This window comes from Bolinopsis microptera, chromosome 3 (genome assembly GCF_026151205.1).
Source record: "Bolinopsis microptera isolate Bmic1 chromosome 3, MBARI_Bmic_1.0, whole genome shotgun sequence".
Classification (NCBI taxonomy): domain Eukaryota; kingdom Metazoa; phylum Ctenophora; class Tentaculata; order Lobata; family Bolinopsidae; genus Bolinopsis; species Bolinopsis microptera.
In genome coordinates, this window is record NC_087074.1 from 16,111,500 (window position 1) to 16,132,599 (window position 21,100).

A 21,100-nucleotide genomic window follows, 5' to 3' on the forward strand; every position below is an offset into this window, starting at 1 on the left:
TTATGGATGGGAGTTACTCTAGCTTTTTTACAAAGGGTTGGTACAACACCTGTATTAAGGCTCAAATTGACAATATGGGTCAGTGGCTCAACTATGTGTGGTACAGCTTGCTTAAGTAAGAATAGAGGCACATCGTCATATGAGGCCTTGTCATTCTTGATCGTTTCGACATACATTAGGATATCAGTTTCATTTATTTCTTGGAATCTATCAAATGAGATGTTAGAAGTTCTAGGAGGTAAAAAATCAGTAAAACTAACTCTTTCAATATTGGGGGCCTGATTTTGTAATCTTGATCCAACATTTGCAAAATGAAAGTTAAATAGCTCAGGATCATTCTCATTGATAGTTTGACAATTAGTTGTACCAGGGGTCATATTTGATGCCAGTTTGATAGTTTTCCATACCCCTTTAAGATCATTCTTGGCACTTTTAACTTGTAGATCATCGATTACATTAGCCTTTTTGCAGGTTTTAGCTAATTTATTTCTAATATTTCTCTGAATCTTGTAGCAATCCCAGGCCTCATTACACTTTATACATTTGCTACATGTACCACATTTATTGCAATTTCCATTGTCTCTCTTATCCTTCTTTTTACGGAATTTCTTTAGAAGAAAATGTGTATGATTAATGGCATTTAAAAGTTCAGTAGAAGGTTTATGTATGAACTTTTCATGCCTTTCTATGGTCTTGCAAGGGAAGAAGGTTGCATATGCCTGTTCAATATGATGACAAAGGCCAGCAGTGATAGCTTCAACATCTGTACTTTCCAATAGTGGACTGTAATCAGAACAGGTATCTAGATAGTCTAAGAATTGTTTAACATTACGTTTACAATGATTTCTAATTTCAACCTTTTCAAATTTAGGAGCTATAGGTACTTTACAATCTATATCACACATAATAGCTTGATGATCCCCAATACGTTCATCAAGAACAGAAGATTGAACAAAATCTGCATAACAGTTAGTGAATATTACATCAATAGTAGTCTGGGTAAAATTGTCTCCACGTTTAGCAACTCTAGTTATCCCTTGAATGGTTTGAACTAGATTGTAACATCTCAAGGTCATATCTAATTTTTTGTACTGGGTGGATGAGATATTATTCTGGTCAATGTTTATATCCCCAATCCAGATAACCTTTTTCCCGTTCAATTTTTTCATGCAAAAATGAATGTACTCAATAAAGTTATCAACACTGCAATAATTTCCAGAGCGATAGAAGCAGCAAACATTGATCTTGCTATTCTTAAGCTTCACCCATAATGCTTCAATGTTATCAAGCTTACTATCCATAACTAATTCTGTGTAAGCTAGTTTTTTTGGTTTATCATTAAGCCACAACCACCCCTAGAACTGTTTGGCCTGTCGCATGAACTACAAGATGGTGTCCGTGCCACAACAACTAAGGCTGTTCAAGAAGGATCCCTCCAAATGATGCATAATGTATACATAATGTTTACTGCTATAGGTTACTGAACAGAAGCTGGTTTATCCTTGTATCCTTGAATCCTTGTTTCCTTGTATCCTTGTATCCTAAACACTTACTTTTGAGTAATAAATAATCATGTGTTGTAACTAAAATAATCTATTTTAGCTTATGGATAAGACCATTACAGTAATTGGAAGCTATGGAGAAGTGGTTTCCACTGATCGAATTGTTTTCGCGATTTCATGCTCAAGCTCAAAACCAACAGCAGATGAGGCCAGGTATTTCTTTTGAGTCACATCATGTTCTCAAAACTACTACACAATAGTTTCACTGCTTCTTGCTTTGCTGAAATGCAGTTACATTGACGATTTCATTGAAAATTTGTATGATAACAATAACAATTCCGCTTTCAGGGACAGTGTAGATAAAAGACAAAAATATATCTCCCAATCCTGTATTAATGATGGTGGTAAAGATGTGCGGGAGAATTGTCTCATGGCAAAATCTGGTGACATGTTCACTTTTATCAAAGGTTCTACAGTTCCCACAACCCTTGTGACATTTATAATAATGCTCACAAAAATTTATATTACACAACACAATAACACATTTACAAGGGGACCTTTCATATATTACGTAGACCCCAGTGACATAAATTTAAAAAGGGACTAGGAATCCAGTCTGGAAAGAAAAAACGGCTACCATATATTTTTAAAACGACTACCATAAATTTTTCGGCCGCTCCGCGGCCGGATAACGATTTCATTTTACTTTGCTAGTTATATTACAGAGGTTTAGTTATTCATTTGTATAGTTATTAATTCATTAGTATAGTTATTCATAATTGCCAAAAGATTGTGAAAGAATTCCTTTCCGGGTTTCGAACTCGCGATCTGCTAATGTAGTAACGACGGACTAACCAACTAGGCTACGATTTCATGTACGCTTTTGTAATATTTACATATAGGTCTTCGCGCGTTCCTGCAACTACCATACTACCATACTACCAAACAGTCCATACTACCATACTGGTAGTAGGAAAATCTTGGATCCTGACAGAAATATCTTGGATTATTTGGTAACGCGCAAGTTAAGCGCAAGAACTAGGATCCTGACAGGAATCTGGCATTTGCGCTCGATTCGAACATCTTCTCGGATAAATATAGAATTAAAGTACAGTGCGCGGCGTTACAGTGTGTAACAACCGAGAGTGACTATTTTAAAGTTGATTTAATAATTTTGTTGACAAAAATTAGTCGGCGTGGCTATGTATTAATGGAAATTAATATGGCTAGGAATTAGATTCTTAGATTCCTCACTTTATGTCACTGGGACGTAGACTAGATTTTGACTTTTTCAGACCCCACCCTGTGCATAAATAACAGTTTCCCAATCCCGCCCACATTCTGGCTGACGTAATATGTGAACAATCCCATACTTATCTAATGTTAGATTCGATACCGAAAATACAGTATTTAAGACCTCATTTCAAAACAAAATGATTTCAAAACCTAATTGCTACATTTTCAGAAACTAGAGTTACTCTAAGCTCAACAGAAAAACTTGATACTCTTCGAAACAAATTTGTAGAGAAACTTGACAATAGTATTAAGCTACATGATACACTATACGGGTTTAAGGAAAAGACTTTAGCGGAGACAAGGTTAGATATACTTTGATAACTTTAGTGGAGACAAGGTTTGATATACTTTGATAACTTTAGCAGAGACAAGGTTTGATATACTTTGATAACTTTAGCGGAGACAAGGTTTGATATACTTTGATAACTTTAGCGGAGACAAGGTTTCATATACTTTGATAACTTTAGCGGAGACAAGGTTTCATATACTTTGATAACTTTAGCGGAGACAAGGTTTCATATACTATGATAACTTTGGCTGTCAATTTTCAAGTTATTTGATTATATCGGTTATATATCGACAAAAGCAAGATGTGGCTCAGGTATATTTATTTTCTAATCTTCTTTCCAGTAAAAGAACATTTACCAATGCCTGTAGAGTAGCAACAGATAAAGCAAACCATCTGTGTAACAATATGGATGTGAAGCTAGGCGAATGCATTAAGATAGAGGAGCTCAGTTCAGACTGGATACAGAATTCCGATGTAGGTTACTCAAAGTGTTTAACTGAATTATAACATGATTATTTGTGTCACACTTGAATGATTGACCTTCGAGCCTAAATCAACCTTTGATCTTTTCACCTAGCTTGGTTTCTTGAAAAATCTATATTTTTTATTAGAATTTTGTTTTTTAATTGAATTATAAAATTTCGTTTCACACTTAATCCATTCAAATGCATAAAGATAAGCCAACTTAACAACCAATCTTTTGTCGCAGTTAGCAAACAACTTTACAGAGAGGGAATACAGATGCAAAGTTCAAGCTCAGTATGGTATTATCCAATGAAACATTGATCAAACTTCTCAACAACTCTAATAAACATTATCTAAACAGTTCACATCTGTTGTCTCCATAGCAGTTGTCTTCCTTACTACAAGAGCTTAATTCATCAGCAGATTTGTAACTAATTCACTGCAGACATGCTTATCTAATTCAGTTAAAACCAACAAGTTTTGTACCATTTCCGTTGTAAAATGTGTTAATAAGTTTTAAGATATGTTTGTGCTTTAAATATATTTAATATCCAGAATTTGTACGTTATTTTTTGTTTTGTTTATTTGACATTATATTTGAATTAATTTTTACAGTTGCAGTGGCATGGTATAAGATGAAATATTGAAAAAATCTTTTCCTTATCGTTTTCTTATTTTGGTGATGCGATGGGAAGCTAACTTTTGTTCGCTATTGTCTGCAGATTGTACAGTTTAAACTGGGTTAAGTTTCATATTGTCATAGATAATTTCTTATAATAATGATATTCTGATTTCTGTGCTTCCATTAAAGTTGAATTAACTCCAAATCTTAAAGTAAATATCAGCGTTGTTATCAAGAAAACACCCGCAACACGGCTACAGGCCAAGTTTGCTCTGTTATTTGAAAAATATTGGATACTGTAATGTGCGAACGGAAACTATATCTGTTTATTTTCGGAAAACATATGTAATTACAGTAACAGAATAATTATTGATTAATTAATAATGAAATAAAATTATTCCCAAAAACCTTTAAAGGATGATTGAGAGCGAAGTATTTAACAGTAATATGTTTCAAAACACGACGACAATAGTTGACGACAACACAGAGGATGATAACCCTTGTGAAGACGAGGTCAGATATACTTGTAACATAAACATTATTAATATCCTATATTATATTGGAGAAGTCGATCTGAAATATCGTACATAATTATAGTTATTTCTTAAGCCGGTGTGGATATAGAATCTGATTTTGTGAATGGCTGAAGAGGAATATTAGTTTTCATCGTGCTATTTACTATTTATATCCACGTTTTCAGATAAGAGACGCTCTAAACAAAGCACTGGACGATGACATTGAAGATTATGATGATTGGGAGCCGGATGAGGAGAACATTCCTCCGAATAACAATAGTAACCACATAACTAACAACAACACAAGTCACGAAAACAACAGCAGTAGTCATAACAACGAGACTCATCATAACAACGAGACTCATCATAACAACTACAGCAACATGAGCAGTAAAAATGTGTTTAACAGTCATCTTAACACCCAAAGTGTAAGCAGTTTGATCATTATATAGAGTGTGTGTTGTGTTATATTATATGATTCACTACATTATTAATTAATTTAAGAGTTATTTAATTTTGACCAGTGTTTAATGGAGATTGGACTGACCAAAACTAAAATGATATCCAGAATATACACTCCTTTCTCTTTCAGAATCTGAAGCACACATTCCAACACAACGGAGGACAGTGGCCCGTGCCACAACCCCCACAACCTCTCCATCCATACCTTAAAGTGAACCCGTACGCAATGCCAGCACCGTACCACGCCCACAACCCCTACCACGGTCCTCCCTTCCCTCCTTACTCCTTCCACCCTGGTAACCCTGGTAACTTCCCGGGTCCAGGACCTGGATTTGAGAGCGGTACTTACGATAGTAGGGAGAGCAGCGAGGTTACTGGAAACAACACTGAACATGTGAGCACTACATAATATCATCACTCAATTCCACATACACAGTACTTGGTACTGTAATTAGTATTTGTTCATGATGTATCCATATCACTGAATGTTTGCTAAATGCTAATTACTAATACTACTTACTAATTACTAATTACTAACCTCTATTTCAGCTGAGCAGAGACGATTATTATCCAGTAGGGGCCGATAAAAGTGACTGGAACAGCCAATGGTGAGATTTTATTTCCAATAATTATGAAAGCCATTTTCTTGTACCAGGAAATTTTTGTTTTTGCTTTCAATTAACAGGTTGAGATGATCATTCATCATTGATGTATGATCGTCGATCATACATAATATCTAATATCTATGGAGAATTAATCAGTGTATATCATGCACTAATAATGGTAGTGTACGATATGAGAGAACACTGTAATATATCCTAAACGACAATTCAGCACAGCTAGCGTTTCTTAGATCTCGGCCATAAAGTCAGCATCTATATTGTATACAATGTTTAATGACGTCTATCACTCAACAAAATTTCGAGGTCCAGCGTTTATCATTGAACATAACCAAAACTGATTTTTAAAACTATATTTTACAGTGGAAGTCCAGATTGTGGAGTCAGTATACCGTTGGATAGTGAAGTGTTCAATGATGGATCTGATGTTGTGCACCAACCTGAACAACTCAACGCTTTATATAGAGCTAACCAGAGGTCATATCTAGTGCCTTCTCTATATTAGCCTTCTTTTCTTTGCTTCATCCCTCGCTCTCTGAGGCCCTGTTCTTTCTTATCATCAAAATGAAACTTTTATCCTTGAGTTTTCCAACTTGAATTTAAAAGATAAGGATCTAACACTCAACTCTATTCTTATATTTATTTATTATATAACTGATATTATTATTATTATGTAGCTAATAGCCTGTTAGCCGAATTAACACTTTGTTCATGTTTAGAAAACTGGATCAGATAACGACCCAGCTACAAGACACTCAGGACACCTACACTAAGCAAATACATCAGCTTCAGCACAAAGTTGGGCTTCTCCAGACCGAGAAAGACATTCTTGAATCACAGGTTAGTGTTTGGTGTTCAATTTTACGTCGGGGAACCAGCGATTTGTGGAAAACTAATCAAACTGTGAGAACTCCAGATCTAGAGTTCCCAGAGTTAATGGACGATATTTAAATTTTTCTATAATAACGGATTTTAGTTCAACTATTAAACTTTTGCCCTCTCCACTAACCTCCCAAATACCAGTTGTCACAGAGTGCACTGAGAGCTAAAGAATTAGAAGAAACAGTAGATAGAGAGAAGTACGATAAGGAGAACCACGAGACGAATAACAGCGAACTTAACGAGCATATCGTCACTCTGCAGCTACAACTTCAGGTGCAAAAACATATATAATATTCTTTATCCAAAGGAATTTATATTTGCGCATGTGAGCCAAGTTTTTGTTTTTACAATTCGCCGCGTTTTTTAGCTCAAACTTTGTTTAACACGCAACTTGACGGCAGAGTATTATTCACTGAGTTTGAAATGTAAAGAGGCTCTTACTCAAGACTTTACTCGAGCATACAGTTTAGTAACGTGTAATGTGTATGTGTATTTTGTCATGCACACCTTATAATCTCAATACATCATCAAGCTTGAGGGAGGCATTGGTGCATGGCAAAGTCTAATTTCACGCTTCAACGTATACTTATTTCTTACCAACTGCAGTGTTATGAACCATTTAAACGTCTCAAGTAAACGCAGCCAAGTTTTGCATCAAGGTGACTTTTAAAATGTTTACAGGTATACTCACAGGTGTGTCAACTGTCAGCCGTGTGTTTACCGTGAGTCAGCCGTGAGTTAAAGTTTGTGCGTCAACCGTGTGCTATTCAACCTTGTGCTAAGTAACCGTGTGCTTAGTAACCGTGTGCGAAGTAACTGTGTGTTAAGTAACCGTGTGCTAAGTAACCATGTGCTAAGTAACCGTGTGCTAAGTAACCGTGTGCTAAGTAACTTTGTGCTAATTAAAAGTGTGCTAAGTAACCGTGTGCTAAGTAACCTTGTCTAAGTAACCGTGTGCTAAGTAACCGTGTGCTTAGTAACCGTGTGCTAAGTAACCGTGTGCTAAGTAACCGTGTGCTAAGTAACCGTGTGCTAAGTAACTGTGTGCTAAGTAACTGTGTGCTAAGTAACCGTGTGCTAAGTAACTGTGTGCTAAGTAACCGTGTGCTAAGTAACCGTGTGCTAAGTAACTGTGTGCTAAGTAACTGTGTGCTAAGTAACCTTGTGCTAAGTAACCGTGTGCTAAGTAACTGTGTGCTAAGTAACTGTGTGCTAAGTAACATTGTGCTAAGTAACCGTGTGCTAAGTAGCCGTGTGCTAAGTAGCCGTGTGCTAAGTAACCGTGTGCTAAGTAACTGTGTGCTAAGTAACCGTGTGCTAAGTAACCGTGTGTTAAGTAACTGTGTGCTAAGTAACCGTATTCTAAGTTTGCTAACTAAACTGTGGTTTAATTTTAAATCGACAGATTACTGCCTTTAAAACATTATTAAACGATAACATTATTTTTTGAATTCAGGAGAGAAACAGTGAAATAGACCGGCTAAGTTATCAGCTAAAAGACAGCGTGTCTAAAAAAGATACTGAATTCTACGAAGAAATGCTTGCTAAAACTAACAAAATGAAAGAAAGGGAGATAACGGAGGGAAAGAAGAAACTTGATGGATGTAAACGTGACATCGTTCAAAAGGTTTCATTAATTTTAAAGAGATATTAGAGTCTTCAGTGTTTGGAATCCGATAGAGTTTAATGTTAACTTATATTAAATAACAACAAACTCGGGTCTCGGATGACGGATCTAACAATTTTATATCGCTGTATGGACAAAATTTACGATCTCAAAAGACTCTGTTTAGCATTGCTTCATTTTTCTGTCCGACTCTCAGGATTTGGAGATAGAGATGTTAAGGGTAGAATTACAGAACAGTGTGAAGAACAAGATGACATCCCTGGAACAGGACCTGAAGCAGAAGGAGGAGAATATCAAACACGGTCTGGAGGATCTTCTTATTACCCTTCCCAAGATGAACATTGTGGATGCTAATCTGTGAGTTAAAGGGTGGTGTTGTAGAGTTAATATCTACTGACTCTAGATGGCTTTGTGTTGTCAAATTGTTGTTTCATCTTAGCTGAATCAACGTAACCAATTTATGAATTTAATTTAAAGATGTGCAATACGTCATCTGTGCATCATCATTTTTGCTTACCAAGATTGGCTCCATCAATACCACATTACAAAATAAAGACGTAGACTTGTTACAATATCTCCTAATCATGGCTTTACCCCAGACCGCTGGTAACAGAAATACACAGCTGTGAAATAACAGAGCTGGTCACACATTTAAGTGTGATCACCCAGCGACTGTGTGAGAGTGAAGAGAGCCCGCGCACGCTCGCGTCACACATTACTGATCTGACGAGCGAGTGTGAGGTGCTCCGTCACACTGCAGCACAGCTTCAGGTTAGGAAGCTGTGACATTTTGTTAGTTTGTTTGTGGGCACCTGCTCTAACTCAATACCTGCTCTTACTCAATACCGTGGAACGTCTCATGGGCTGTGAAACATGATTTTTTAAACATCTGCTGTGCTTATTAATACAACTTGGGTCAATTGAATCAAAACGACTTTTATTTTAAAATTTACAGATAATATATTTTTGATAACAAATGTATTTGTAAAACATTACACTGGTTACACACCCCTGAACCCCACCCCCTGCAGGACCGAGTGGTAAACTCTGAGCGTTGTGAAGAAGAAGCTAAGAGCAGTGTAGACTCTAAAGACCGTACCATCTCATATCTTCAAACTGAGGTTGGGAGGCTACAGGGGCAGATGAAGGAGGTGCATGGCAGTATAAATGATAGTGAACATAGAGCTGACCAAGCTGTCTCCAGAGAACGAGGTACAGAAAACATTGAAAACATTGTAACTCGTGTGATTAACCTTAGTATTCTGGTTCCATTGGGAGTGTTTTTTTTTTCATCACAAAAACATTGAAATCGAAATTTTCAAAAAACACTAAAAAATTATTCAATATAAAAATTTGCTATCGAGCAATTAAAATCAGATACACTTATTTAAATCATGTCCGTATAATTATGAAACACGTGAGTCCTTTGCCTGGGTGTGGTGTCATCAAGCCTCCTCCTCAACTAGTTTCAGTGTACAGCATGCTATTCCTACATCCTCGTTTCCATCTCCCCCTCTTTTCCAAAGATCCTCTCTCCCTTGCAAGACAACAGCTTTTCCCACGATCGATTGCTTTCCCTCCAGAGCAAACTTGGCACTGTTTAATGTGAAAGTGTCACGGTTCCATACTGGTTGGTAGCAATCAGGTTCCTTCAGAACAATCGAATAAGTAGGTTTTCCTTTCTTTAATGCTCTTTTTCTCTTCTTTTCCGCCTTCTCCAGATCGACTATCCTCTCCTCGCGACCGTCCGGCCAGAGCATGAATGGTTCTGCTGCACACACGAAAAGACTTTCTATCATACCAGAACCTACTTCGTCCGCTAGTGGATCTACTGTTATTTTGTGGACTTGATTTACTTCTCCCCTCTCTCCAGCACGAACGTTTCCAATATCCCCCAAATGTCTCGAGTTTGATGGAAAATGCAGCCCTCCGTGGTCGCTTCCCTCGGGGTTGAAATGGCCACCAGTGGAGGCTGCGCTACAATCATTCCTTTTAACTGGGTTACTGTGAATGTGTAACCCGTGGTATCCCTTGGTGATTACATCGGGGTCTCCCTTCAGGTACGCTTCTATACGCTGTTTATTTCCATTGCTGGTGAAGATAACTGTACCTATCTTTGTACCATTTTTGTGAAGCTTCATGGTACACCTAGCTTGTAGGGCAGTGACAGAGTGAGCAGCCACTCCTAGCAGCAACAAACAGAGTAACATGGCGTAACGTAAGATAGCAAGGATAAGTGGAAATGAGATGTCTACTAGCCGCTACCCGGGAAAAATATTAATTAATTAATTGGTGGTACCTGTGTTTGTTCAGATAAGACATTCAAGGTGTCAAAGATAATTCCAATATTTATTTTAGAATACTGCCCAATCTTACTTTTATGGGCACTTCATGCAACCATGAGCTGATAACACAAATTGAGTCGATAAAGTTGTGGGATAATATAAGTCGCACGTGGGATAATATAAGTCGCACGACCATAACAATTTGAGTCATTAGTGGCCCAGAAGTTTCAGGCTGAGAAGTGCAAGATATTGAAGCGCAAAATTAGAAGGATACTTAGATGATTGTTTAGAACATTCTAGATTGAGAGCTCAGTTTGGCGGTATTTTTCAAAAGACTTTTTCATCAAAAATGCTTTGAATCTCAAAGAATACACTTGCTTTGAATTTCCCAATCAAAGTCAATTTGGTCAAATTATTGTACACGTTATTCTTTTAATAGCATACCCAATAAAAACACTAATTTGTTGTGTGGTAGTTGAGGTGAGATTACATATTGTTATCAAATATGTAAACCAAGTAAGGGTGTTTTACGAATATTTGTGCTTTTAATTTAGAATCAAAACAAGTCCTTCATATTATGAGTCAGGGTGTGACTGCATCTGGTTAAAGGACTTCCATCATATTACATAATAATACTCAAATTATTTGTTAAATATTTATATAATAAAATAGTTAAATATATATAGTTTACCTAAACACGTACAACGTGTAAAATGCAGCTATTTGTACAACACCATATAATACTGCCTGTTTATGCGTACAATAGCTCCATATTACATCGTGACTTTAAATCAAAAAACTGGCCAAAACAAAAATACTCTAAGGATCCAATAAACGAGAAAGATAAGTATCAAAAACTGATTTAATTGGCGGAACAAAACAGCATCATTGCCTCAAGATTGCGATGATATCATTTAACATGACCTCATTTAAACATTCCACTTTCAGAGACAATGGAGAAACTAGCTGCAGCTGAGAAGCGTTGTGAGCAAACACTAGTAGATCAGACCAATACACTGAAACGTATGAGAGCTATTGAAGAAACTTCTAGACTCGACAAACACGGTCTACAAAATAAAATCGAGGAGTACAGGTGGGATTTGTTGTTTAGTGTGATACGATTTATAATGTACTGTATAATGTATAATGTATATCTATTGATTTCCTGGACTTGTACATCCAAATCTAAATATAATCTTTCTAGGACTAGTGTGGTGTGGTAATGTTTTAATATTTTAACGATACTATAGATTGAAGTCAACAAGTCTGCAAGAAGAAGTTGACAAGAACAAGGAACTGTATGTTAGTTTGAGCAAAGAAAAGGAAGTATTAAAGACAGATTACGACAAGAGATTGGAAAACTTCCAACAAAGGGTTCGTCTTCAATTTCCTGTTTTTGGTTGTCGAAGCTTTCTATGTCATGCATTTGACAGAAACTGTTTGACAGAAAAATCTGACAGAAACTGTTTGACAAAAACGTTCGACAGAAACATTTGACAGAAACATTTGACAGAAACTGTTTCCCTTTCTCCTGGATAATGAAACTAAACCCGTGCAGGCATCAGATGAAGTGTTAACCCAGCTGAGAGAAGTTAAAGCTCGGTGTGATGAGGAGAGGGAACAAATGCTAATTCAAAAGGAGGAGGACATGCTCATGTCTTTTGGTATGTGTTTTAGCTGAGTTATTTAGGTAATCAGTACTGTGGCATTCTGATTTGTAGAATGTAGACAATTTGTATTAGAGATTAGTTATCTTGGAATGTTCCACTTCATGGCAAATTTCAGCCGAAGAGCGACTCCAGATAGAAACGAGAATACAGTCTCAACTCACACAAGATTTCGAGAAACGGTTGGAATCTGAGATAGAAAACTCTCAAAAACATTGGAGTGGAAGTACGAATGTGTCTACTCTTTGCATTCTAGAGGTTCGTTTGCTTAGAATTCTCTTCGAATTGTTATATACAATCAAACGTACAATGGTTATTGGAAGAGTATCAATTTTCATGTTGTGTTAATGTACAGCATGTACAAGATTATGGCGGTTAAATTTCGCGCTCAAAGCCTATTTTGCGTGGGCAGCGGCGACATTTTAACGTGCCAGGTAGATTGTGGTCGGGTGTTAGTGTAGTTTTTCGCTGCCGCCGCGCGCAGCAGCGATTTAATTCAACACCAACGGGCAATTTCGTAGGAAGCCACGACTTCACATTTAAAAGCTGCCCCTATTTTAAACCATTAATGTGAGGGGTACCGAAACTTCATGCCATGTGATCACTTAAACTGTTTCACAGCTCATCTTAACATAAATTGAGTTCAGTACTTATTGGGATACCGACATTTGACTTGCCCTGACATTTGTACGATGAATTTTGGACCTTCATCAAATTACTGTTTCTACGTACTAAAATAATCCTTATCAATCAAGCAGTTCATGTCCAATGACTCAATCACTGTGTGTGGCTATACAGGGATTAGATTATCTCACAGCATTAACGCCGGTCTGAGATTAACATCTGAAGTGCGAGGATGTTTAGGGTTAAGATTTGAATATGTGGGTAAAAAGAACAAGTGTTATGATAAGATAAGACGAGAGTTCAGGAAGTGGTCATACTCCTGGGATTCAACTTTGTTTTTTTGTGGCATAACTTTATTTGTTTGAACTTTGAGACCGGGAGGAAATATTGTGGCCGGATATCTGTCCTCAATATTTGTTTTGTAATTTGGTTCCAGTCCGGTTTAGAACGTGCTTGGCCTGATATCAACCGAAAATTTCAAGAAGTTTCAGGAAAAAATGTAATTTCTTAAAAATTTGATTTCGGGTAATTGAATTAAACATGCCGTGTCCTTATGTTTGGATCCCGGGGCTGAAAAAGATGTCTCGGGATCTGATGTCGGGTAATCTGGCTACATGCCGGGTCCTTAGCTTCAAATCCCATGGTCCAATAGCAGGTGCTCGAGATCGGAGATTTCGAAACTTACAAGACAAATTATAAATTTTCGGACATTAACCAGTGGTCGGAAGTTTCATAACATTTCAGAAAAATTGTATAACTATATAAAAATGTATAAAAAAAATTACATTACTATATAAAAATTGCATAAAAATTGATTAGGTAACATGTAAACGACCCCTAAAGTGGCTTCAATCCATCGCATATATCAACTACCAGTGTGAATTCATAAGAAATGAATCATAATTTGCCGGACTGATCTCAGGAAATTCATTTGATTTCTGAATTTTTCAACTATTAATGATTCAGCCAAGTTTTTCATTTTTTAAATGATACTTATACAGTTTTTTATAGAACATAATCTCGGAGTAGTTTTTATTGCCTCTCTTCTGTTGGGACAGTCTCCGCTTTTTGGTTGTCCGAATAATTAAAATTATAATCGTCTTTGGTTTGCGCCTGGGCGCCTCGACGGAAATTTCACCACTCTGCATCATCCCCTCTACAACTGCCTACTACTTAAATATAAAGATCAAATTAAGCCATTGTGATTTATTGAAATTTGTAGGATTACTCCTGTCCAACGGGTGTGCAGCAGTGCAGGCTGCAGCATTGGAACCTAGACCGCAGTTTAGTATGATACATTGTCACATCCTTCAGCTGAGGGTAGAATTACTTTAGACCATTAAGATCCTTAATTCTTCACATAAATCATGGCCTATCTTGTATTTTAATTATTTGCATTGTACATTTGTACATACTTGTGTGTAAAATTGCGACTTTGTTCGAACTCAGTATCCTATTTAATCAGCTGTTTTTTGCTCTATTTATTTGACAACATTATGGTTTCGTACGTTTACAAAATGGTAAGCTAAGTTTTTTTCTAACCTATTTCTATTAGAATACTTAGAAGCAAATCAGGAGTGAGGGGCTTATAATTTTAGATTATATCCTAATGAGTCGTGCAAATCGTATCCTAGTGAGTGCTATGAAACTGAGAAATGGGCCAATTATCTCCAGATAACAAAGGTTGTTATAGATTTAATTACCTTGTTGGCCGCTTTACAAGAAAACCCGCCGCTGTTCATCAAATTACAGTTTGTTTGATTTGACGAGACCTGCTTTGTTCTCAGTCGAAGAAAGACGCAAGATTCTTATTTACAAAATATTTATATAAGAATTACTGGCCACGTTCATTTCAACGATCACTTTCAGATGACCCATCGGGGATGCCAGACAGAACAAGTTTTAGACAGTATGCAAGAGGCTCACTTCCGTGATATCTGGCAGAAAGAGCGGGAGTCTGAGTTATCTTTGGCAAGAGATACTGCTGTGGCGCTTGCCAGGGCACATTGGGAGCGGGAGAGTGAGAAGACCGTGAGGAACAGAGTTGATATCATTGTCAAGTAAGTAATTAATTGTTACCGACTTGGCACCGAAGAGCTACTCGCTTTTCTGGACAGTCTGGATTGGATAGTTCTTTATCGATACAGTATTAAATTTCTTGATCTATTTACTGGTTTACACTTCAAGAAAGACTTTTATCAAAACCTGCTTTGTTGTTTATTCGATAAACTGTCTGATTGAGTAGGCCTGATTAAAAATTATGATACAGGACTGACCTCGACACTATTTTAAGGTCTAAGAAGGACGAATGGTTGAGAGAGGCTTCAAAATCGAGTGAAAAGCAAGTCGAGGACCTCAAATCACAATTAAAAGATACTGTCAGCAAAACTGAGGTTTTTATTTGCCAACAGTTGTCACAATATTTTATTCTGCCATACCTTAATAGCTCTGCGGCTCTGCCAGTTCAAGTGAAGTAATTTGTTCGTCAACATAGCAAACTGAATACTGAATGGTCCTGTTTGCCCAGGACATGCGGCGGAAAGTGGAGTTGGAATATAAAAAGAGTTTATCACGTACTAACGAAGAGTACAAGAACGAAATGAACAGACTTCTCAAAGCTGAGCGAGACAAATCCTCTAAATGTGAAAAGAGGTGAGAGCAACACAACAATACAATTTTAGATACATTTTTTAGGAAAGCAAAACCCTGACATTTGATCTATAAATATAAATCTCCTTACTCAACTCACCCCTCCCCAGGCTGACACAAGTACAACAGGACTTGGACCGTTGTAAGGATTCAATATCACGGTTACGCTCTGAGAACTCTACCTACATGCAGGGAGAACTTAAACAGAAACTAGAGCTGGACAAGCTCTCAGCCATGTTCGATCAGTTGAAGTGCTCTGAAGAGCTGCTGAGGGAGAAATCCGAGAATTCCAGCAACGAGATCGAGCGTTTGAAAGACAAGATGGAGAGGGGTAGTCAGAAGGTAACAGCCTTTTAATTTTTATTCAATTTACCGTTTCACGATTGTTGATAGAACGATAGAAGTTTCTTATCTTAATTTTCGAACTTAATCGACAAATGGATTATTTTTTCTTAGCGGCACCGTTAGAGTCTTTAAGTATAGATGTTTGATGGGTAGCACCTCGGTTATTTGCACGAAGTGTTATTTTCTAAACTGAGATTTGAGAGCCTCTACCAGTCACAACATAGTTTAGACAGTGACGGCTGTCCTTAAGCTTTGACATTAAGGCCCGGCTCGATATCTTAGCAAACATTACCCTGATCACTGTTGGACTCGAAACTTATGTAATAAAATCTCCCAGGAATCCGTTGTAAGATCACAATGTGAGTCAGTCATCAGTCAGATGAAAGAAGAGTTGCTAAGGTATGCAGAGAATGCCAACAGACAAGCTCTGGAATACGTCGAGAAAGCTGTGTCACAAAGCAAAGAGAGCACCGCTGCTAAATACAAGAAGTACTATCAGAGGTTAGTTTTAGTTTTCGTAATCAATCTCAAAATCTTTCTTTCCGCGTGGAGTAAATGATAATTGATGATTGGGTGATGATATCTGGCAACGTTCAATAATTTCCCCCATTTCAGGTTACTGTATTGTCTCATTGAGAAGCACCCAAATGTGAAGGGCACAGTGAAACACCTGCAACTCACCCTTCCTAAACAGGTTTCTATAATACCTACCAAGCCTTTAAGAAACTTGTGATGCAAATTGCAATGGTCACACCAAGAAGTTTGATAAGCTTTTTTCAGTGGAGCGGAAGTAATCTATCGAGGACAACTTCGTAACTTACTTACTATCTATTCCAACTATTTGTTCTCAACTATTTGTTTTCAGGTGCCCAGAACCCCGATATCCACCATGTCCCCTCGTTCCCGTACCAAACCAGTTATAGACATGGATCGGCTCACACAAAACTCCAACGACAGTGGTCTACCTGCCACCCAGGAATCATTGTTCAGTTCCCAAACTCAGTCCCCCTACCGGCACTCCCCGTACCGCCAGCAATCTCCCCTCAGGAGTTCGCCTCGTCAGCAACATTCGCCCTGCCGGCACTCGCCAAGCCGAACTTGCGCGCGATTTAATTGCAATTTAGGACAGGGTGATTCCAGTGTTAGACGGAAGTTAAACTTAGGAAATAAAGTTTAGATATGATAGTATTTATGAATATAGAATGTAATATTTATGTGAAACTGTACCATACTTGATTGTAATTATAATGACTTCCCGTTTGTTGGAAGCCTCAGGGGTTGGATCCTGTGTTTTATCTATTTTTATCGTGATTCTATGAGTTCTTTTGCATTGGATGCTTGTTAGCGTTTGACTAAATTATGACATTACAGTTACATTTTTTTGCTGATTCATGCTTATTACTTAATATGACATAAACATTAAATGGATAAGTAATCGTATCACTGAGTCTCCAGCAACCCGTAGGCAGTATAACCGATTTTCATTTAGTAGTAAAACAAATTTAATGTTTGATAAAAATGAAATAGTATCGACGGTTGAAATATTCTTTAACCATAATATGGTAAAGGGTCCCTACATTTATAATCTACAATCTAACATCTATCTAACATCACAATCTCTGACTAAATGAAGTTATATGACCCTAAATCGTGTATCCTAATCCCACTGGGGTTCGTCAAAGTTCATGTTCTGGTCGAAGTAGTCCACCGCACTATCCCCGACCTCGTGGTGTTGCAGAACTCCGTGAAGGTACACGCCTCCTCCGTAGCAGGGCAGATGCTCGAATATTCTCAAATGTACGAATTCCCCGTGAGCTGCCGTCTTAACCTGGACATAAGTTATTTACGGCACGAGGTATCCCTAATCCCTGATGGTGGTTTTAAAACGCTGGAGACCATACTTAATGATTAAACTTAGCAATTAGAATTTATTGTGGAGATAGACCGTTCACCTTGTCTTGACTCACGGTACACTGGCTAGAGAGTCCCTCTGCCGACAGTTTTCTGTCAGATGACTGGATGACATGATTAATTTGATTCTTATTATAATATGTACTGTACTGTAGTGTCACGCGCGCGTCGCGTTGGTTAATTAGATTTCAGCGCAGATAAGTCTGCAAAATTACATTCGGCGCCGCGCTCAGCCGCCTAACACAATCTCAAAATTACACCAGATTGCATTTAGCGATTGAGTTTCACCCTATATTCCACTTTCCAGCAGGTGGTATTGCTTTACATTGCGAATGAAATATTTTGTGTATGGTTCCACAGCTGGCTCATCTTATTGCATTAGGCACACCGAAGAATCTCCTAGATTGTGTGATAAATCAATTATGTTATGTAGATCATGCTACAGCTGTTGATTCAGAACTAAGACACATTATTTCCATATTCCGAATGCAAATTTGAAATTACAAAAATGTTAAACATGCAATGTATTCGTCAGCATTAAAGATCAACGATCGATAATTCCCCAAAAGAAATAGTTTTTATGAAAACAATGCAAGCAAATTATGCAAGAAGTAAGCAATCTATGAAGGAAAACATTTGAAACATTTAGTACACTCTAAATTCTACCAACACTCAATGAAAAGAATATACTGTCTGAGAAAAATATTTCAAAACAATCACATGTTTCAATGTAACATAACAATAGTTCTAATAAGTTGTAGACATCTATGTAGAAGAGTCTAGAAATGCTCGATTGGGCACGCCTCCGTCTTGGAATGCTGAATAGAGTGTAGAGAAAGTTCTCCACCGGCATGAGGTAAACTCTTGTGTACTCTTAGGTGCACGTGCTCCCCATCATCAGCAACTTTAACCTGGTTAATATACACAGCTACAGCTAAAAATCAATGAGATCATACATATACCGTGCTTGTAATCATGTTTGTACGGTCAGCTGATTTTGCGATAGAATCACGTTTTACGTCAAAAATCTGATGAAAGTTCTCTAAATTTACATTTTGAATAACTGCCGCAATCAATTTTTTATATTTTTATAAGCGTAACAAAGTAAAGGATGTTATAGCCCGACTAAAAGTTTCATGTGGATGTGTGAACAACAATCTTAGGGACATATTTTCATGTAGATAAGAAATGCAATATCTTTTGGCCTTTGGGTATTATATAACTTGTTCCTTATTGCTTTAGCCGAGACGGTAAATACGCCGCAATAAGGGAAGTGGAAGTGCTATGTTCGAACCTTATCTTGAGTAGCTGTTACTCAACTGGGTGGGGTAGGAACAAGAATGTGTCAAGTTCTGCCGCATTTTTGAAAGAATGACCTAAAATATTTGGTAAGGGGTCGTTCACATATTACGTAATCACTTTTTGGACAATTTTTACCCCCCCCCCCCCCTCCGTAATCAGTTTTACACATAGCTATTGTATCAAAATAACACTACCGTAATCATTTGGAAACCCCCCGGCCCCCCCCCCTCGGCTGATTACGTAATATGTGAACGACCCCTAAGAAAAAGAAAGTTACCTTGACAAAGTAGTTAGTTCCAGCAACCACTTGAGTTGTGTAGGAATGTGGCTCAAACACCGAGTAGGATTTCTTAGCATGATCTTCAACCGCACCCTTTACCTATGGAGAAACAGTTAATTGGTTTTCAGTACTGTTTGCATTATATATATATTATACAGGTAGGTATATAAGAGTGAGGCACCCTATTGAAAACTATCCAAAATAATTAGAATTGGATAAAAACTGTGCAAATGTTTTACCTGAGTGACGATAGCCCGAATCTCGTCATTTGCAGGTTTAGCGTCACTAGTTCCACCGCACTTCATGTCTAAATGGGGAACATTTTAGTTGGTTCATTTTAAAACCTTCTGCTTAGATCATTTTATATAATAACTTGAGTAAAAAAAAAATTATATATTTGATTTAAAATGTCCTTGTTCAAAACATAAAATCACATATTTTGGGCAAATTAACATTAAGTTCTGTTAACTATGACGTATGCCTGGCTTATGAGCAAAAAGATTTTTATATTGCCATATGAATAAATGTTGATTTGTGTGTCAGATGATTTATCTGTGAGAAGTATTTTGACAAATTACCAGTAGCACGTGATATTTACAGAACACACAAGGCAGGAGGAGATCGGGTAGATCGTTTTAAGACTTGCCCTTTACGATCATTCTAGAGTCTAGCAAGTAACGTGACAAGCTATTTAGGGGAAATCAAAAACGCAATCTACCATCACTAAAGTGTACACTGTAAGGCATTTGTAACTTTATATTTCTTTTGTTCAAACTTTTACAATTAACATACGTGCTCATTGTTCTGGTATTAATAGAGCAAGGGGCAATGGAAGCGACTGAATGTACATATTGTATTTGTACAATGTACACATCTTTAAACAGTAAACTACATAGAGAATTTAGGGAAACTGATAAATAGTTAAGATAATCTATACTCACAAGCCACAGTAAGGAGTCCGCACAGTATTAAGCAGAAAGAAAGTGACTTCATAATAGGAGAGGACAGTGACAAAACAAACTAGATAAACTGGTGAAATGACTTAATACAAACGTGAAATTGTATATCCTTTGTTCTGGAAGTTGCAAGATAAGATACCAGGTGCACTACCTGGACACGTCTCATCATAAAACAAATAGGCTTGCAGTATTGTGTTCAGCAGGCACACTACCTGTTCCGTTTATATGAGCACCAGAGGCAATATATTAGTGCGGTGTGTGCAGAATTGCACTATTGACCTAATACCGCACTTTTCCGCACTATTAGCCGATACCCGTTCTATCAGATTTGTGCACCTGGTACTGTTGTGAAAAGATCGACATGCACATAACTATGATTCTAGGGTCAAACGTTTTTCATGACGCACCATCGGAAGGAAAGTGTATCATATGGCAAGTAGTCGATAATTGATAAAAAACTAAAGACGATTAATCTTGGTAAATTAATGAATTGATCTTGGCAAACTAATAACTCGATCGAAATCCCTCAACAGATACAAATTGAGTCACTTAAGCTACGTTTACATAATATAGCTTGTAGTCATTTTAGCTTGTACACACACAGTGTTGTAAAGTGTTGGAATCCAATGTTGTAAAATCATAATATTGTATACCCTGCTTCATCGCTAGCTAAACAACACCAGTCCTTATACCCGTCTAATTATAAAAGCTTCTATGAGAGTTATTCTAGAATTTTACATATTGATTTGTTAAGAAATTCGCTGTAACAATAATACCTCAATCCTGCAACGTTATATA

General features: G+C 37.3%; 4 protein-coding genes across 6 annotated transcripts in view; 3 read left to right on the forward strand and 1 right to left on the reverse strand.

The window, feature by feature from the left end:
- The first annotated feature begins 563 nt into the window (after window positions 1–563).
- The window catches only part of LOC134813048 (uncharacterized), a 57,946-nt gene continuing 37,409 nt past the window's right edge, over window positions 564–21,100 (forward strand). The window contains exon 1 of the mRNA XM_063820723.1: window positions 564–567. The gene's annotated coding sequence lies outside the window, so the exon portion shown is untranslated. The remainder of the gene's footprint in view (window positions 568–21,100) is intronic.
- LOC134812832 (uncharacterized) lies at window positions 1,596–4,387 on the forward strand. The gene is made up of 5 exons (XM_063820409.1): window positions 1,596–1,715; window positions 1,851–1,969; window positions 2,968–3,100; window positions 3,429–3,561; window positions 3,797–4,387. Exons 1-5 carry the CDS (start codon window positions 1,606–1,608, stop codon window positions 3,863–3,865), a joined length of 564 nt encoding a protein of 187 aa, XP_063676479.1. The 5' UTR covers window positions 1,596–1,605; the 3' UTR covers window positions 3,866–4,387.
- LOC134813047 (myosin-11-like) lies at window positions 4,595–17,320 on the forward strand. Its single transcript, XM_063820722.1, has 22 exons — window positions 4,595–4,687; window positions 4,875–5,117; window positions 5,282–5,545; window positions 5,701–5,759; window positions 6,135–6,248; window positions 6,491–6,611; window positions 6,795–6,926; window positions 8,110–8,280; window positions 8,477–8,637; window positions 8,880–9,051; window positions 9,312–9,492; window positions 11,514–11,658; window positions 11,816–11,939; window positions 12,124–12,229; window positions 12,351–12,490; window positions 14,726–14,916; window positions 15,150–15,249; window positions 15,384–15,508; window positions 15,616–15,847; window positions 16,188–16,351; window positions 16,466–16,544; window positions 16,716–17,320. The coding sequence occupies exons 1-22, from the start codon at window positions 4,622–4,624 to the stop codon at window positions 17,025–17,027; spliced, it is 3,402 nt and encodes a 1,133-aa protein (XP_063676792.1). The 5' UTR covers window positions 4,595–4,621; the 3' UTR covers window positions 17,028–17,320.
- Window positions 17,414–21,100, reverse strand: part of LOC134813051 (cystatin-B-like) — a 73,567-nt gene continuing 69,880 nt past the window's right edge. The window contains exons 1-4 of one of the 3 annotated variants that reach the window (XM_063820727.1): window positions 20,285–20,386; window positions 19,583–19,650; window positions 19,341–19,442; window positions 17,414–17,678 (exon numbers count right to left, since the gene is read on the reverse strand). In XM_063820727.1, coding sequence (XP_063676797.1) covers window positions 17,508–17,678; window positions 19,341–19,442; window positions 19,583–19,650; window positions 20,285–20,336 — 393 coding nt within the window. In that variant the 5' untranslated portion in view covers window positions 20,337–20,386 and the 3' untranslated portion in view covers window positions 17,414–17,507. Of the gene's footprint in view, window positions 17,679–18,336; window positions 18,673–19,340; window positions 19,443–19,582; window positions 19,651–20,284; window positions 20,387–21,100 lie in introns of those variants that run through there. The other 2 variants (XM_063820728.1, XM_063820729.1) reach the window with 2 other exon arrangements.

Excerpts from the sequence above, each read along its gene's own strand:
- LOC134812832 (XM_063820409.1), top strand. The coding sequence starts at position 1,606 with ATGGATAAGACCATTACAGTAATTGGAAGCTATGGAGAAGTGGTTTCC. Across the intron at positions 3,101-3,428 it reads AAGACTTTAGCGGAGACAAG|TAAAAGAACATTTACCAATG; the intron begins GTTAGATATACT and ends TCTTCTTTCCAG. Across the intron at positions 3,562-3,796 it reads ACTGGATACAGAATTCCGAT|TTAGCAAACAACTTTACAGA; the intron begins GTAGGTTACTCA and ends CTTTTGTCGCAG.
- LOC134813047 (XM_063820722.1), top strand. The coding sequence starts at position 4,622 with ATGTTTCAAAACACGACGACAATAGTTGACGACAACACAGAGGATGAT. Across the intron at positions 6,612-6,794 it reads AAGACATTCTTGAATCACAG|TTGTCACAGAGTGCACTGAG; the intron begins GTTAGTGTTTGG and ends CCCAAATACCAG. Across the intron at positions 14,917-15,149 it reads AGAGTTGATATCATTGTCAA|GTCTAAGAAGGACGAATGGT; the intron begins GTAAGTAATTAA and ends CACTATTTTAAG.